This window comes from Centruroides vittatus, unplaced genomic scaffold (genome assembly GCF_030686945.1).
Source record: "Centruroides vittatus isolate TY-2023 unplaced genomic scaffold, ASM3068694v2 contig_221, whole genome shotgun sequence".
Lineage (NCBI taxonomy): Eukaryota > Metazoa > Arthropoda > Arachnida > Scorpiones > Buthidae > Centruroides > Centruroides vittatus.
The window spans coordinates 1056745-1075673 of NW_027121377.1; the positions used below are offsets into that span (position 1 = coordinate 1056745).

The following is an 18929-nucleotide window of genomic DNA, read 5'->3' on the forward strand; positions in this document are numbered from 1 at the left end:
CTTGTGCCCTCAAATCGACCAAACTCCATCCATAGATAGGAATTAGCCACATCCATGAGGAGGATGTACCTGCAAAAGGTTGAGATTCCAGTTCGTTTGACCAAAACAGGAACCATTTAACCTGAAAGTGCCAAAATTAGACAGTGTTTGGAGATGGATGTCGAAACTGCATCATTGTCACGCAATTTATGGAAGTAGAGGAGGACACTGAACAAATAAAAGACTTAAGTGTCTGTTATGTCAATGTGACTTGTAAACTCATTTGAAAATAACTGAAAATCTTGTGTAAAAAGCTAGTCAATTCACAGTTTTAACAATCAAGGTTATAGAATGATGCAACGGCCAGGAACAGATATCACTTGATATTGAGAGTAACTACAAATTTGTTGTGCCATTTTCAAATTATAACTCAGCTGCAGAAACGCATCCCATAAAAACAAGGATCTGTCGTATATTGATACAAATTTCTTGGGTGAGAGCATCGCCAATCTTCACAAAAATACTAGTAAAATTGGTCTTAGCTTCTGTACTTTGTGTCAAAAGTCCACAGTAACATCTAAAATTTGTTTGCATTTGCGTCGATTCAAGATGATTGACTTTTTTTCCGCAAAATTTATTTAAAAATTCTTCAATATACTCAAGTTTAGTCAGCAATTGATAGGAAATTAACTATTATCGTAACAGCTGGTGAGAATATAAGCGGGAAACCAATTGGAATTGATGGCTGTGACCAGGGGGGACAGAATAATCAGTGCTGTGCTTGTCAGTACAATTCACATCTTTTCTACAACATACTACTAGACCCCAAACTGAGCCGCCATCTTTGAAGCAAACCAAACATGACAATCGAAGGAAAAATCTGCGCTCCTGCAGGAAATACATAATACAAATACGATTGTTTATCACATATATACACAATTTTCACGACTAATTTGCAGAACTGATAAATAATAGTTTAATATTTTTCAGAGCTTTGATTATTTCAATTATTCCTTAACTAGCGTTTTTTACCTAGCGTTGCTCGGGTAAAAGTAACAATAGTGAAGATTGAGATAATTATGTTATAGTCACAAAAGAAAAAGAGTAATGTCATCAATAAAATAAGTATTTCTAAAGAAAGGTTGAATTTGAAAATCGAATGTTCTGATATTGTTCGATTTTCACGACGTGTTCTGATTTTATCATTCTATTTGCATCGAATGTTCTAAAGAAACATCAAACTAATCTGTTTAAATTTGAAAACCGAATGTGTTCTAACATATTACTCTTTCTCTTTTTTCTTTTTTTTTCCAGAGCCCATAAATCTTGCATGTCGCTTTCTCTTGTTCTCCATTGTTACTTAACACTTAGGGTACCAGATTTAAGTACCAAACCGTGTACCAAATTTCAACTTTCAACTCCTAACCATTTTAGCGAATATTAAGATTATTATGTTATAGTCAACCTTACCCATTTTCACAGAATGCAAGAATTGGGTCCTCCCTGTTTCCAGACTAATTACAGAATTTTTAGATAGGTCTAAAAATATGTTCGATTTCCCGCAAAAATGAAAAATACTGCATCTGCATCTTGCACGTGGCTTTCATCGTTGATGGAAGTGTTAAGAGAAAGTGTTAAGACTTAATCCCGTCCCTCCCCCCATGGGGAGGAATTTCGAAAAATCCCTTCTTAGTGTGCGTTCTTGTGACGTACCCTAACTGTGTACCAAATTTCAACTTTCAACCCCTTACCGTTTGGGCTCTGCGCTGATTATTATTATCATCGTCATCAACTCGTCTCGATTATATATATAGATAGTAAATACCAGTAGATAATTTATATTTGTATCAGCTGAAAATTTCACCAAATTAAGGAATATGTACAGGCGCTCAATTTACAATAAACTCCAAAAACCAATTGCATTCATAAATCGAGGAGTACCTGCACTGGATAATACACAACTAAGGTTTCTCAAACGGGATCCTGGCTGTTTTTTTCACCCGGGAAATCCTGCAAATTTCTTAAAAGTTCACTTTTTCTTATTTTGTGTTAAAGTTGAGGAAATTTTGCAAATGGAAAGTATAAGACAAGTCACACAAAAATCAGACAAGGGGATTGAGATTCACTGGAAGTCTATATATTTCATTAAAATTTACACACATCATTCTTAAAGTAATTAAATAGAAATGTACCATACAGTAATCAGATTTTAAAATATAAAATGCGTGGTTTTGGGTCAAATTTGGTTGGATGTCCAGAGGGAGGAGTAAAAATTAGAAGGAAAATGTAGAAGTAATTTATGGATGCCCACATGAATATTTTCAAATGCAGTAACCCATCAATAAACGTAATTTATCGACCTTTAAAATGAAGAACAAGTTTGGTGTACTGTGTATTTGTCTTACAGAAACACTGCAACAAGCCCGATTACATGATGCAATGGGTCAGGCATTTGAGCTTCATCTTGCTGTTGCATACTCTGCTCATCATAAATATTGTCTATTTTAGCCAAAGATATTCGCTTTAGTGGTCTCGGTGGCACTATGGGCGTTCCTGTAGATACCGAGGAAAACCAAACTTTCTAGGAACTGATGTTTTGTGCAAATATTTTCTATACACAATGGGTACATCTGTTAGGTTCAAAGTGCAGACTGCAAATGATAATACTATTGCTCATTTCCACGTAAAAAAAAGTAAATAAATAGCAAATACACCAGAAATTGCTACGGTAAGTTGGCACGTAAGTGCATATGCAGTGGACAGATTGTTTGAAAAATGTAACAAATGGTGCCATAAAAATTTTAAATGTTGCTGGATTTTTTCCATTGTTCTTAAACAATAGAAAAACAAATTGTTGTAGAATATTGCTTCTATAACAATTTGTTTTTTATTATTTAAGAACTTAATAGTCGTAACTTGTATACAAGTTGAATTCGTTTGCAATCCCAAAGATGGCTACAAACAATATGTAGGTCGAGGGAGACTCAAATGGAAGCCTTAAATATTTATCTTCCAATTTACTGAATACAAAAAGGTAAACGTTATTTTTGTACATAGCCTTCGTGACACACCCACCTCGAAGAAACCTTGCAAACTATAGAATGTCGTGGAGCGTGGAGTACGGTGTGCCAATCCAGAACTAATGTCCGTCCCGGCGGCAATTTTGTTCTATTCGTGGCACTTGCTCACTAATTTTCCTTTGCTGTGGCTTTGACCATTGCTTTGGTGTCACTAGTAGGTATCCAAGGCAGAGGAGAATCTGTCACAGAAATACTGCCATTTAGAAACATTCCTATTACACTTGCAGCAGTGATGGATGTGTAATTCTTACAAACTCAGAATTGCATAGGATGCTGCAAGAATAAAACAATGATAAAACAATGCAATTTACAAGTAAATTTCCCATTGTTTAATTGGTTTTAGTTGTGACAGATTAAAATCTTTGCACATTTTATAGAATAAGTGTACTCAAGAATTTATAGAAAGTTCATCTAGAACACTTGAGAGCCAATTATATATTGTGAGAACATAAGAGCACAGCACTCAGTACACACAATTTGTGACTAGGTGACACGTTTACGTGAGGAAATGGGTGTGCAGTGTCTCCTTTGATCCCATTTGCTTGTACAATGTACAATTTCTGTAAAAGGCAAAATGTGTGCTTTTAAGCTATAAGCAGCTAAGCAAACAAACTAAACACGTAACATTACATTTAGTTACTTGCTGCTTAACACCAGTTTGACATGGTATTTTTTTTTAATGGTCATTGCAGTACATTTGAGAACACTGCTACTCTGAGTGATTTCTGTGCATAAACAAGCGGTAATTTTTAAGAACTGAGGCTTGTTCCGTGAAATTTGATGGAAAAATACAGCTTCGAGGGCCTTAAAATACATCTTAAACCAAGAATAACATGATGGCATATTTTATTCTTTTGGAGACGTAAATGATGATGCAAGCTTCTCTGTTACGGCCTCACAGAGTACAAATTGATATTTGATGTCGTAGTTTCTTTATTTGGATTGGAACAAAATACGATCCTTTGACAGTCATAAATACCCGAAGGTGAACACGTGGAAATATTTAGCGGAACCTATTCTGTACGATACGTTAAAAAAATCTTGGCAAACCAAAATTTCCAAGTGTTTAGACTCTGTGTAAGGTTTTTTAGTGAACAAGTCCCATTTTTTTTTTTAAATGTAAATTTGGTAATTTACTTACCCCCGAGGACTTTTGCAAAACAATTAAGGTGACCATTTCTCCCAGTCTCTATTTCAAAATGATTCTGAAATATTGGGTGTACGACAAGTCAAGAAGGGTTCTACTTAAGACTGTCACTAATAGTTAATGGGATGCCCCATGCCACTATATCTAAATTAAATAGTTTGAAAAGCATCATAGTATTTAACAATTGCATACAATGATTATCCGAAACTAAAGTTAAGAAAATGGCACAAACAATAGTTACTGTATATCTCGGCGGATAAGACGACCTTCAGATAAGACGATGTATAAATTTTCGTCGAAGTTTTATAGTTTTAGCATATATCTGTCCTATAAGACGACTCCCAAACTATCAACGGCCTATGAATTTAGTTTAGATCAGCAATCATTATCTGAGTAATGTATAGCATATACGGAATTATGTCCTATTTGTAATTTTTCGAATGAACAAATTTTATTTTCTTTCATCTGGCGATTTTTGCAAACATTTGCACTAATTCGGGCAATGACCTTGACTATTTACAAAAACATCCTATGGGCTATTCTATTTTGTGCACATACCCTACTTTCTTCTAGTAAATAATTATGGTTTGTCTGTCTTTTTATAATGGTTTTAATTTATATAAATTTCAATCTAATTTTTTTGTATCTGCCCTATAAGACGACCCGGATTTTCGGGGCCATTTTTTATGGTTCAACTATAGTCTTATCCGCCAAGATATACGGTATATTGTTTAGTATTGTATCTATTATCTAAAAGGTATTATTTGTTTCTAATACACTAAGAATATGTTTGAAAAATGCAACTCTACCCTTAGAATAAAACAACACAAATCATAAAAAAAGAAAGTACCATTTAAGGGTTAAAATGTACTGTAGTTGTATCAGGTCAGTCCATAAGTTCATGGGTATTTTTATCTACAAAAAAAGCAGCAAAAAGTTTTAATTAAATTTTATTTCAATCTATAATAATCACCATTGTTTTGTACAATTTCTTGCCATCTTGATGGTAGCTTTTTAATCCTCTCTTTGTAAAATGATTTCGGTTTTGAATCAAAATTTTCAGAAATAGCCTTTTTTACAGTGTTCTCACATCCTCAAAAGTTTTCCCTTTTAAAAAATTCTGCAAACTGCGAAAAAGATGATAATCACTGGGAGTAATATCTGGCGAATATGTTGGATGAGGTAAAATTTTCCAGTTGTACAGTCCTTTCAAGATTCTGTACAGTTATTTTTACAGCGTGTGGTCTGGCATTGTTATGCTGCAAGAGAACCTGCTTTCTGTTCACTAACGACGATCTTTTTTTTTTCAATTTTTCATTTAAACGCTCTAATTACTAACAATACATTTGAGCTGTAATTGTTTGATTAGGTTCTAACAGCTCAAAGTGAATTACACCTGACATATCCCACCAAACAGACAAAAGAATTTTTTTTTGGATGCAACCCACCTTTTGCAGTCGGTTTTGGCTGCTTGTCGCAATCCATCCATTGTCTTTTTCTCATCACATTATTATAGAGGATCCATTTTTCATCTCCAGTAACCAGCCTACCAAGAAAAGGTTCTAAAGCAATACGGGATAAAAGAGACGTGCAAATGTTTACATGTTGTTGTCGGTCAGCTATTGACAGTTCGTGTGGTATCCATTTTCCTAACTTTGAAACTTTTCCGATTTGTTGTAGGTGTGTATGAACAGTTCCATGGGATGAATTTAAACGTTCCACAATTTCATCAATTGTTAAAGATGGTTCTGCTTCAACTAGTGCAGAGAGAGCATCATCATCAAAGTCAACGGGTCTTCCAGTACGAGCCTTATCAAATCATTGTTTCTAAATCTTTCAAACCACTTCTGCACAGTCCTTGCACTAATTACAATTTGATTATGTACAGTATTTATTTTTTTGACTGCATTTGTAGCATTCTCACCACTTAAAAATAAAAAGTATAAAATGTCTTTTATATTCGTCTGTTACTTCCATTTTAATGAAAATAAACAACTGAAACGTTCACAATTCTGAACAGTATTATATGAATGAGATCCAATTTAACACTTCAGTGCAAAAAAATGTCAGTCTAATGTGATAATTTAACAGCAAAACAAGATTTTTCTCAAGATTATAAAAATGTGCATGGACTTATGGACTGACCTGATACTAAACCAAAATTGTATATTGGAGAAATGGGCCGTATATTAGAAAAAATGGTTAAAGAACAAAGTGGTGGTACGTCTCGAGTATATTCGATCGCCACGGTACGAGCATTCAAATTTAAATAACCGTCAAATTAGAATCTTGATTACAAATATCTTTTTCCACGTTTAAGAGAAATATAAACGTAAATTTAAGGAACACACAAATTAAAAAATACCCCAAACGTGAAGTTCTAAACATGCAAATTGTATAAATATTGACAACAGATATATGCGCTCTATTATTTCATACTATGCCAGAATTTTATATATAATTCTTTTTACAAATTATTAAACACATTACAACATACAAAGAGTAATTATACTTCATGTCTAAAGGTTGTGAATTCTAAGTACATTATGTAAGTAACTATGTTATTGCAATTTACATCATGGAGTGTGTCATGATTTATTGTAATAGAGGAATGGCAATGCAACCCTTTGTCTATGCTGGTCTGTGTGTGTTAATGGAAATTATGGAGAGAGAAGTAAAAATGAAAAAGACTAATCTAGTCTTTAAATTTATTTTCAAATTGTCATATAAAAGACAAATATGTTAAAACTGCTCATCTTAAACTCTCCATTTTTATGTACAAAGACGTCGATCCGTCCAAAATCATTACTTTTTACTAGTCGGAGGTTGGGGTGCCGGCTGCTGTGGTGGTGGTTGGGGCTGAGAGGTGTTGGTCGCAATCATCGGGGGTCTGACTGGTCCAGGCATGGGACCCATCGGCATCATGGGCCCCATGGGAGGACGCATACCTAAGAAATAAATTAACAAGTTTTAATCTGATCCATAGAATAGTGAAGATTCTATGCGTGTAAAAAGAGTACCTGGCATCATCATGTTTGGTGGCATGGGCCCGGGCGGACCCATCATCTGCATCGGTCCCGGCATGGGACCGGGCATGGGTCCCATTCCGGGAGGAGGTCCGACCATGGGCATTCTGGGTGCGGGCTGCCTGGGATTACCTACTTGCAGACTGGCTGGAGGTGGTATCATGGCACCGCCTGGCGGGACACCCGGGGGTTTCGGCGGCTGTCCAAACTGGCCGGACTGTATCTTTCCGGCCTTAAAGGCAGCAGCTAAAATGTTTTTAAAGTATGTTAGAAATAAATTTTCCACAAAAGGAAACAAAGTTCAAAAATCTTACTTGTTGCATCGATCAAGTTTTGGGCCTGTTCCTCCATCCACTTTTGATAGTAAAATTTCACATTTTCTTTGTGTTTCCGTCCATTACAGTGAGTTTTCCTCACGGAAGGCTTTAAAATAAATAAAATGGCAATAAATTTTTTAGAATGCTTGTCAATTCTTAAGAAATGACTTACCGAATCATGTGTCAGATAAGTGTCGCAGTAGTCACAGTAGTATCTGAAAGAAAACAGTTTGATGATTAATATAGTGTTGTCTTCTCCACTTGTATGACAAAAGATATCTTAATCCAAACACTCATTTGAGATATTCTCAGTAACATTTTGAATAAAATTCATTCCATGCCATTTTATCCTTATAAGCATAAAACTAAGTCATGAAACCGAAATAGCTGTATAGGGAAATCCCCCCACAAACTTTGACCTATTGACCTGGAAGTTTTGCCATCACCTCACTGATAATGAGAAAGGCTTAAATTTAAAACCTGAGCTTTTCTAGACCCAGTAGTTTTTTTGTCTACAAGCCAGATGACGAAAAAGAAGAAAATATATCTGTTTTGGTGACTCTTACACTTTTAAATTGCTTATATTTCAGCAACCAATTTGTAGAAAATCTTAATTGTTTGCTTAGGTAGCATGCAAAATTTCACCTTTGAAATGAGATATTCGGAATTACTTCAGACATTTGTGGGGCGGAGAAATTCACCTCAGAGAATCAGCAACTCTGATTCCTGTATATATAGTCAGTCGGTGATTTTTTTTTGGCAAGGAGTCACTGTTGTGACTCTCGATACAGTCTTCTAAAGATAAAATTGGCCAAAATATTTTTATAAACTGTAAATTACCAATAAAGCTGCCATGATAATTTTATTTCTTCCGTGGCAAAGCAAATAAAATTACCGATTATCATTGACATTGGAAGGCATTGCCAAGGATGAGTTGTCAAAAATATGTGCGAGAGCAGTGCCATGCAATAACCAGGGGGACTAATATTTTCAGCTTTAATTACAAAGATCAGACTGTTGTATCCATAGTGCTAACTTGGACTGTAATATTAATGATGTATTGTTTGCTGCAGAATCATTGTTATCCGATACATTGCAGTGAATGGCAATGGGAAACCTTTTACTAAAGATGGGTCAAAACTAAATTTGAAATTTATTAACTCTAACTATGGGTCAAATATTTTAATTAAAACTTTTGTATCTAAGAATCACAATTTAAGACTTTTGTGACAACTTTAGGACCCTGCTTTCACACTGGGTGTGCAAAGTTTCAAAACCTGTCAAATAATTTACAAAAACACTTCTAAACATTCAATTTGGATTCAGCAAACTACCAAATGGGTCACCAGTTTATCATCATCAACCTACGTGAGTGGACACTTAATACTCCATGCCATTATTTCATGCACAATATCCAACAACCTACAAGCCAGACTATTTTTGCCCATTAAGGCAAGCCAAACTCGCAATGACTAGACAACACTAGATCCAAACTGCATGCAGTAAATCGACCATATTTGAACAGAACCCACAAGGAGATAAGCTAATGCTTTTCCTAGAGACCGGCCAAAAGAGAATAATTAATTAAGTGCACTTAACCAACATAATCATCTCAGATATATTGGGATGGTACATATACAAAAGTATCAATGTTTGTTCCGTGCTCATCTGACATATTCAGGGTTCCTACTCAAATTTTTGTTTTGAATTCCCTGATTTTCCCTGACCAACTTTGTCCAAATTCCCTGACCCACACATTTCTTACAGTATGGAATATCGACATAATAAAACAGCATTTTATTTACTGCGAACATCGATAATAACTATCCCTCTTTTTGCCTAGTTGTACGTTTCAAAGACTGCCACATTAAAAAAATACAGTATGCATGCATCCTGTAGAAAAATGTATGATAGAATCCACAACTTCAATGTAATGAAAAAATAAGCACGTTACAAATGAAACATGAGCTTTTTATTTTATCATCATTTATCATTATTATTTGTATGTAAATCTAGTAAATATAAGATAGCATAAAATCAACAAACAGTATTCTTTGATATACAAATAGTACTGTACTATGCTTAAATGAACTCTTGACTTAGAAACACAATTTTAAAATCTTTCAACAAAAGCTAGAGGTCATTGCCAACTTTTTTTAAACAGCAACATAATTTTAACAAAAAGTTAAATTTAAAAATTTGCAAATAAAACATTTTTTCTCTCAAAAAAATCGATTATGTAAAAAAAAAGAAATGGTTTTCTTTTGTCAACCATATTATTGTGAGGACCACCATTTCCCCCCCTCCAAAAATACCTCGATGTTAACATTTTGTAAACTACTGTTTACAACATTTGTAATATAATAATATTTACTTAATCACTTATTTTTACCTTTTTTTGATAATTATGTATTTGCATGAACTTTTTAATTGTATTTTAAACAACAACCAGTTATAAGAGGAAATTTGCCTATTTTACCAATCTAGGGACCCCCCTCTTATAAATTTTAATATTAACTTAAAACGATTAGAATAAAACAGTTTATTATCCAAATCTCACAACATGCCAAGGGAAAAATGAGAAAGCAATCAATGAGTAATGATGAGAACTGCCCCAAAAACAAGATGAGTCACATCGACTCAATGATGACTCTACAAAAGCTAGAGGTCATTGCCAAATAAAAACAACAGAGAACAATCATCTCGGCTGCGATGACGACACCGCAAATAAATCATCACCCAATGATGACACCACAAATGAATCATCACCAGATGATGAACCTTTTCATGCTGGAAGTATTGGGTTGTTCGGAAAGTTCGTAGCAATTTTTAAGAGAAATAAAAGAAATTGTTTTAATACTAAAAATATACTTTTATTCCATTATGTATGCGCCATTGTTTTTAATGACGTGTTGCCATCTATGGGGCAGCTTCATGATACCCTCTTCGTAGAACTTTCCAGTTTTTTCCGCGAAAAACTGATCCACGTGGTTTTTGCAAGCTTCCAAAGTATCAAAGTTTTTATCATGAAGGGAATTTTGTAGAGAACGGAACAAATGGTAGTCCGACGGGGCAAGATCGGGTGAGTAAGGGGGGTGGGGTAAAACATCCCAGCCTAGTTCCAATAATTTTTGGCATGTTCGTAAAGACGTGTGAGGTCTGGCATTATCTTGGTGAAACACAATGCCTTTTCTACTGGCCAGTTCCGGACGTTTTTCTTTAATTGCCATGTTCAGCTTATCCAATTGGGAACAATACTTATCAGAATCAATTGTTTGATTCTGTGGAAGCAGCTCATAGTACAGGATTCCTTTCCAATCCCACCAGACAGTGAGCATGACCTTCTTTGGATGAAGACCGGCCTTTGGAGTTTTTAATGGTGATTCATTTTTCTTACCCCACGATCGTTTTCGGCTGATGTTGTTATAAATGATCCACTTTTCATCACCTGTCACTAAACGCTTCAGAAAAGGGTCATTTTCATTTCGTCTTTCAAGAGAATCACAAATGGAGATGCGATCCAGTAAGTTTTTTTCCATTAAGTCGTGAGGTATCCAAATGTCATAACGATTCACGTATCCGAGCTTCTTTAGATGTTGAAATACAGTACTGTTTGATGACTTCACCATGTCTGCAATCTCTTGAGTTGTGTAATGACGGTTTTCATCCAATAATGCTTTGATTTGGTCCTCTTCAATAACAGGAGGTCTTCCTGAGCGAGGAGCATCTTCAAGGCTGAAATTACCAGTTTTAAATTTTGCAAACCACTTTCGAACAGTTGATTCTGATACAGCACTCCCACCATAAACATCACATATCTTTTTTGCTGTTTGTACAGCATTTTTGCGTTTACGAAAAAAGAAAAGAAACAAGTGTCGATAATGCACGTTGTTCGCATCCATTTTTGCAATGAGCCAAATTAAACGTTATTTGAATAATCTTAACAGTTTTTTTTGTAACGGATGCGTCTCAAGGTCATTTATCGTAATATTCATTGGTCTGTACAATTCTAATCATTTTTGCGTCAATCGGTGTCTCAACCATCGGCTATCAAAAATCGCTACGAACTTTCCGAACAACCCAATATTTAAAAGGAGAGCTCCAGCCTGACGAAAATCAGTATAATTCCCATACTCAACACAGAGTATCACTCTCATACTCAGAGAGACAGAGATTCTCACAGTATAATTCCCATACTCAAGACAGGGTATAATTCTCACACTCAAGACACACAGTAAGTGAGAGCAGACTCAGGACAACAAAGAAGAGAGAATAGACCAGAGGCGGTCAGACAGACACAGGACTTAAGCAGCCAGAAAGTGCAGTCCAGTCCAGACAGTACCAGAGCAGTACGAGTAAGAAAGAGTGAAAGGAAACAGGATCAAGAGATTGACCAACTGTCGAAATAGACGAAAGAAGACATCTTGTTCAAATGGTATGTTGTGAGTCACGTAGTTCGAATACCCCTGTTAGGCACCCCCCTCGTTGTATAGATAAAGATAGGCGGATTTCCAAAAATTGGATTTGATAACTTTGTTCTGAACTTTCAGTTGTTTTTTTGCTAATAAATTCCCTTTTAATTGATTACATCTGACTCTGTATTCTTCTTCCTGAGAGGCTCATTCCTGGACTTCAGAGTGACTCTTACCCTCGCGCCTTAGTCATTTACTTCATCCCAATCGGTGGTGTGTCCAGTAAAACACACCTGGTGGCAGGACCCTATCAAAAATGTACGTAAGAAAACATCTTGACAGCCCCGAACTCCACATTATTTCAAAATGGTGTAAAAATAGATTGTATATAAACAGAGATAGCTATAGTAAAAACTTACACCTTCTCTAACAAATCCACTAAATCTAGCAAAATAGTAGCTGAATTGGCAACTCATTAAAAGAAAAAAAATGTTTCGTTGCTGCCATTTTGATTTTGGTTTCGGTGTAAAGGCTAGAGTTTTAATAATTATTTTTAATAATTTCTATTTATTATTTATTTAATTTTGCATTAAATTTTGTCTTTGCATAAAATTTTCTTAAGAATGCAGACAAAATTTATCTATTTCAACTAGTGATGTAACGAATAGTATATTCGGCCTCAACCGAATACCGAATATTCGGCCAGGAGCGTTGCCGAATGGCTGAATATTTGGCCAAACTATTTGGCTTGATTAACGCACGTACGAAAATTAGCGCGCGAACCACATTATGGCAAAGATCGCACACCGTGCTCTCTATTGGCCCGCTGTCACTACGATTTTTTCTTCCATTAGGTCTAAATTATTTAAACTAATTAATTAAATTATAATTATTAAAGTTAATATGAGGTGGAGCCTAACGTCTACCTCTAGTGCCAAATTGGTTTATAATTTATGTAATAGCCGTAAATAGCCTGCTATGATTCGGCAGTTGTTGGTATTTAGATGTAAGTTATAAGTTATAAGTTATTTTATTTGCAATCAATCATTTTAATTCTTTAATTAAACACTAAAATTTTGTTTTTACTACGTATTTGTAGACTGAACAGTACCGTAAGGATATACTTTAGTGGTGACATAACATGGTCTAGTTTCTCCCCAGTTGTGGAACAGTTCAAATATATTATTGGGGAGTTTCTATTTGTGAAGTTTTGTGATATTTTGTTGCTATTGTTTTTGTCAGTATTTTTAAAATTAACATGATTTCAAATGTTATCTTTTGTATATAATGAGAAGTGCTCATTCTTTGCTTTATATATAAAATAAATTATATATTAGTTACTCATCTTCTAGAAATAGATAAATAATTTTCATTAAATACGATAAGTTTCAATCAAATGTTTCGTAACTCATTTTAAAATATCGCATAAATATTAAAATATACGCAAATATAACATAATTAACTAAACAATAACATTAATGCTCGATACATTCTAACCTACACGCCATCAATGCCATAAGATATCGGGCTAGATAAAGGCTATATTATTATTTAATTATGAAATAATTTAATACTAGAGTTAGATGCTATTTCTTATTAACTTTAATAATTATAGTTTATTGTTCAGCATTAATATGAGTTACAAAAATGATTAATTTACTGTGTTTTTGTCATTTCTTACTCCTGTTTTTAGGTATTCAGTATTCGGCTGAATAGTGATTTAAATATTCGGTATTTGGCCAAATAGTGAAAAACAGGCCGAATAGGCCGAATACCGGGTAGTAACCGAATATTCGTTACATCACTAATTTTAACCCTTAATTACAAATCTTATAATTATTGCAAATCATATCACAAACCATCTTTCTCACTTTTATAGCAAATTTTAATAAATGAACTAATGTTTTCAGCAATCTTAAATAGCCTTCCTCAGGTTTAACATAATTTCAAACGTCAATTAGAACATAAGATTTGAAACTTCGCGTTTCGCTTGTGAGATATGACAATTCTTTCCCTTTGGGAAAATAAAGGGGATAAAGTTAATTCTCCCAATGACAGGAAAGTCCAGAGACTAATAAGTATGTGGGAAACATGGTACAGACGGACGAAGACACCTCTTTACCATTTAACCTGTTTATTGTAAAAATATGCTTACAATATAGCTAAAGTTGTCTTCGTTTCTCGTCTTAAGTTCGTAGTGGCGGTAGTGGAATCTGGAGCAATGTTCATTTGATTTCTGTTTGATGTCTAGCACTAACGTAAATCACTCGTGTTTTTCCCGAGTTAGAAAAGTCCTCCTTTTGAAAGGCAACTGTTAATTTGTGGAAGGAAAAGGTAACAGCAGCAGTGAAATAGTGGAGATAAAGTGGGGGGAAAAGGCAAATGACTGGAGGTGATTGGTGGCGATGGCTACGGAAGAGATGACTTTTGGCAGCTTCGTGTCTTCGAGACACCAGCTTTTATTACCTTCCTGTCCCTCAATCATTCCATGGATTGGTTTTGGACCATCACCCACACTTTATGATGGAGATCTAATGGATTCTCCGATTTACTTATGTCAATCGAAGAATCGGAGTAACAGAAGTATTCATTGTCTTTTCAAACAATGGAAAATCCAACTCCAATCCAAATGATCGATCTTGAGAGCTGCACTGTCTTGACTATTTCTCAAGTTTCTATAAAAAAATTTTTATTCATTCCTTTTTTTCATCTAATAATTTAATTATTTTATGTTTTTCTATTTTAGTGTATTCCTATGACGTCATAGTATTACGAAAATTAAGATTCTTAAAATCTGTAGAATTGAAATAAAATAAATACACTCAAACCTGTTTTTGTGCGGTGGATAGAGACAGCATAAAAGAAAGCGCATAAAAAAAAAAAAAAATATCGCACGAAACTTCACGAGTTTTCGCAACACAATTAAAAAGTATTTTTTATGTGATGAATAGGGACCGCATAAAAAAAGTCTCACATAGAAAATAACTCAAAACTAGGAATTGCTTTTTTAACTCCTTGGGCCTTTTTTCTGCAATTCCTAATGGGGAAAAAATCCTTTAAGAATTTTTTTATATTAATTAATTATTTCCACTTATATACGAATTAACATTTAAAAAATTTGCAGGGAAATAATTCCCGCAAAATAAACACCCTCTCAAAAAGTAGTTTTACAGAAAAACTATATAAAAAGTTAAAAGTAATCCTTAAAAAAGAATTTTATTTGATAAATATAGCTGCAGGAAGTGTTATTCTTTCATTTAACAAGGCGTGAAATTTCATACCTGCAGTCTACATTTAACACAATATTTCCGATTTTTATGCTATTAAAATACCAGGAGACCGATAAAAAGGTAAGAGAAAAAAATTTTACTGAATAAAAAATGAAAAAAAATTGCTGATGTCATAGAAAACACCTAATAAAGTTTTAAAAAATTTTACAGAAGTCAATTGTGTTCCAATTTGATTAAAATTTTCATATACCGCACAAAAACAGGTTTGAGTGTACAGAAATAAACATCAAACGAAATTACAATTATATGTTAATAAAATATAGAAGTTCAGCGCATACAATCGTAACTACAATCTCTTCCTTTTGCAACATAACTATAAAAACTGTTTTGGGGTTGTTTCTCACAAAAGATAATCAAATTTATTTTAATTTTTTAAAAATTTACCAGCTTTTTAAATTTATAATTAATTATAAGCAAGTTAACATTGGTTAAACTATCGGATTACTGAGTTGATGTTCAAAACGATAACTACAGTATATCTATTACAAGTATGATGCGTAAATTTGCCAAAATCAGTGGATATTTGTTACCCAACATCATTTCTGTTAAACTAATTATTAAACTATGTATCGAAGTTGCGGAAATTAACGGGAGAGGGGGAAAATACGCTTGCAGTACAGTTCTTTTCAAGGAAAGTCATAACAACAAATGTAAAAAACTACTAGTCGGCGCCAGCATTTTACTGTAAATGTCGGGTAGCTATTTATAATTTTTTATGTTGTATAGTAATGTTAAACATAAAGAACAATTAAATTACGGATTTTTACTGATCTAGTTAGCTATTTTGAAGTGAACAATCTAATAAATTACGATTTCAAGTTTTAAAAGCTTGTAAACTAATTTTTAATCAGTTATTTTTTTATTCTAATTAACAAATTCATCTTTTTATAATCGCTGAATTATTAAAATTAAAAATTAAACACTATTACATAATAGTAGTTTATCCTGTTATTAATCCACAACCATAAAATTATATGGCTTCAGAACGGTGAAAAGAGCCATTTCAGATTCAAAACAGATTCTGGTCTATTTTCTTATTAAAGATTGCAGCATTACTTCTTGCCGCCAGCAGATGGCTACTCCTGGTCAGCCATTTTCAGCAAACGAAATCAACAGAGCAGTTAAGGAGACAAATTCCCTGACTTTTTGACAGTTTTTGACAAATTCCCTGATTTTCCAGGTGCATAGGAATCCTGCATATTGTCTCTGATTAACTACACTATAAGAAAAAAAGAATCACAAGCAAATGCTGACATTTTCAATTTAGGAATATTTAAAGTAGAATGTCATCTTCACTTTGAGATATTCCATAATTGATAGAAACCCTACAATTATAACAGCCACTTCCTTCATACAAAAATATGGTAATTTCTGCTTTAATACATAGAACTTATCTTTACACTACTTCTCCTTGATGAAATCTGGATGGGTTGCTGCTGCTGTTGCTGGCTACATCCACGCTCAAATTTCTTTGCCACTGGGTGTACAAGCATTGTTTCCCATTTTGACTATGCACGATGATGATAAAAAAGTGATCTTGTTGTTGGTTCCATCTCGTATCTAGGTGAACCTTTACTAAAGAAACTATTAGAGTCCTATAATCTCTCTGTCCTGACCCGATCATGGCAGATTATTCTAAGAGCCAATGCACCCCTTGTCTAATAAAATAGAAATCTGAGGTTATTTTTCCTACTGGAATTGTCAATTATTAACACCATGAGATTATGTAATTTCCTGACCCTAGATAATCTGGAATATTGGAAGGTCCTTTACAAGATACTCTATTAAATCTCTTATAGTGTGCACATTGAAACAGTGTACAATTTAAATTCTCTATTCTATGTTCATTTGAATGTAGTTCTATTGAAACTTGGGTGCTTAACTGTCCAAGAAAACCATTCTAATTTCAAAGATATATGCCCAAAACAATGGATCCAAGTCTTGTTGAAATTGGTTACATGTTTGTGTAACGTGTTAAAATGTTATTTTAAATATAGCGCTTTAGCATCAAAAGACAGTTTTCTCTTTCTGATGTAAGTGCAATTGGTTTCTTCAATTTAAAACCTTAAAGTTATGTCATTTAGTTAATTCTTCGAAAAATCAACCAAATAGACATACAGTGTGTTCAAAAAGTTACTGTGCAGCAAGAAATTTGTAATGACATTAACATTATACATATGGTATTGCATATGAGACCTATAAGTTGTACATCCACGTTTCCACTTTCTCTGGGGTGAGGTGAAGGAACAAATGTACAAGAATACTGGAGGATTAATTACCCAACATGTCGAATAGACGATTCCCACCACCCTCCACGACACGTTTGACAATATGCAGTGTTGCACGCAGACAGATCTTTGGGTCTCCAAAGGCTAATTCCAGCATTTGCAGTAGGAGAGACTGCAATATCATACATAAAACTTTTTAGTAAAATTTTAAATTCACAGTAACTTTTCCAACAGCCCACGTAAACAGCATTGCCCAGTAAAGCAGCCTTAATATGTCTAGACAGACCAATGTGCGAGAATCAAAGAAAACAAAGGAAAAGACCCAACAATACAATATCATTAGAAGCCAGGATAAACCAATTTTCTACCCAAAGAACATCAACCAATGCTTTCTCAGAGTCAATCACAACACCTTATCCTGACTTTACTTGCCTCCGGGGAACCACACCTTCGAATACAATAAGGGACAACCAAGTTTAATTAGTCGTCGCCCGTTCGTACCATTAGAATTGGGTTCAGAACCACAAGGTTTGGATCTGTTTGCACACTTCATCTGTATTTCTGTCCGGATCTACGCAACATGGGAAATATCGTCAAAATTTGGCATAGCAAACTATTTTTGGTCATTGGAAACAGTCTGCCCGTGCTTTCCAACATGGGAAATATCTGTCGGGGTGCAAAGAGATCATAAACCGTAAACTCTCTCCCCCGATGATTGAAATAAATATAAATGCAAACTCTGTCTTGCCATTTCCTAGTTATATATAGTTAATTATGTTGTGAGATGCCTCCTAACAACACTACCATTTCCTTCTCCACCCTCCTACCATTAATCTTGCCCACAAGACTATTGCTGCCATCCAAAACCATGCTCAAAATTCAAATACTACCCACGACCAACTCGGCATCAGAAGTTTCTTAGTTTACACACATTTGACAACAGGCCCATTGTATGTAAAACTGAACCAAGTGTGTGTAATCAAATGGATCAGCCAAAAATAGCCAAATCCAGTTTGGCTCTCATTTGACTAAAACACACGTATTTCAAGGTTTCATTATGCAAATTTTGTGTATTTTGTACAGTAAACAGCAAATTTACTTCAGATTTTGTAAATTTGGGTAAAAATGTGTTTTTGTTAAGTGAATACAATGACACCTAAAAGTCACTTGTACCATATTCCTTTATGAATTCGAATAAATATTTTACGATTATATAATGTTTCAGCGTATAATTTTCAATTTAAATATGATTTATGTTCATTAATTAATAGTTTAAATCAATTTAAATTCAATTTAATTCGTAAAATTCGTACTAACTTCGGCATTTTCTTTGGTCGTTAGCAAAATTCGAAACAGCAGACACTTCTCCCCACAAACTTACAATGCACCACCTAACGGCGTTAAGTTAAAAATTTTCTTTTTTTTTTTTTACCTTTTATAAATTTTATTT

At 34.2% G+C, this 18929-nt stretch overlaps 1 protein-coding gene across 2 annotated transcripts; it reads right to left on the bottom strand.

Annotated features, from left to right (window-relative positions):
* Positions 1-6881: 6881 nt before the first annotated feature.
* On the bottom strand, positions 6882-18866 carry LOC136970872 (U1 small nuclear ribonucleoprotein C-like). Of its 2 annotated transcripts, none has more exons than XM_067265375.1 (5): positions 18797-18866; positions 7722-7764; positions 7547-7655; positions 7227-7478; positions 6882-7154 (listed from the first exon to the last, which is right to left on the bottom strand). In XM_067265375.1, the coding sequence occupies exons 1-5, from the start codon at positions 18802-18804 to the stop codon at positions 7012-7014; spliced, it is 555 nt and encodes a 184-aa protein (XP_067121476.1). In that variant the 5' UTR covers positions 18805-18866; the 3' UTR covers positions 6882-7011. The 2 variants fall into 2 exon arrangements, with proteins under 2 accessions (XP_067121476.1, XP_067121475.1); XM_067265374.1 differs by lacking the exon at positions 18797-18866 and adding an exon at positions 14117-14205.
* Positions 18867-18929: the final 63 nt, after the last annotated feature.

Bases quoted from the DNA above. Each gene is read 5' to 3' on its own strand.
- LOC136970872 (XM_067265374.1), bottom strand. From the start codon at position 14,190: ATGAACATTGCTCCAGATTCCACTACCGCCACTACGAACTTAAGACGA. The intron at 7,765-14,116 runs GTAAGCATATTT...GTTTTCTTTCAG, and splicing joins AAGACAACTTTAGCTATATT to ATACTACTGTGACTACTGCG. The intron at 7,155-7,226 runs GTACTCTTTTTA...TTTATTTCTTAG, and splicing joins ACCAAACATGATGATGCCAG to GTATGCGTCCTCCCATGGGG.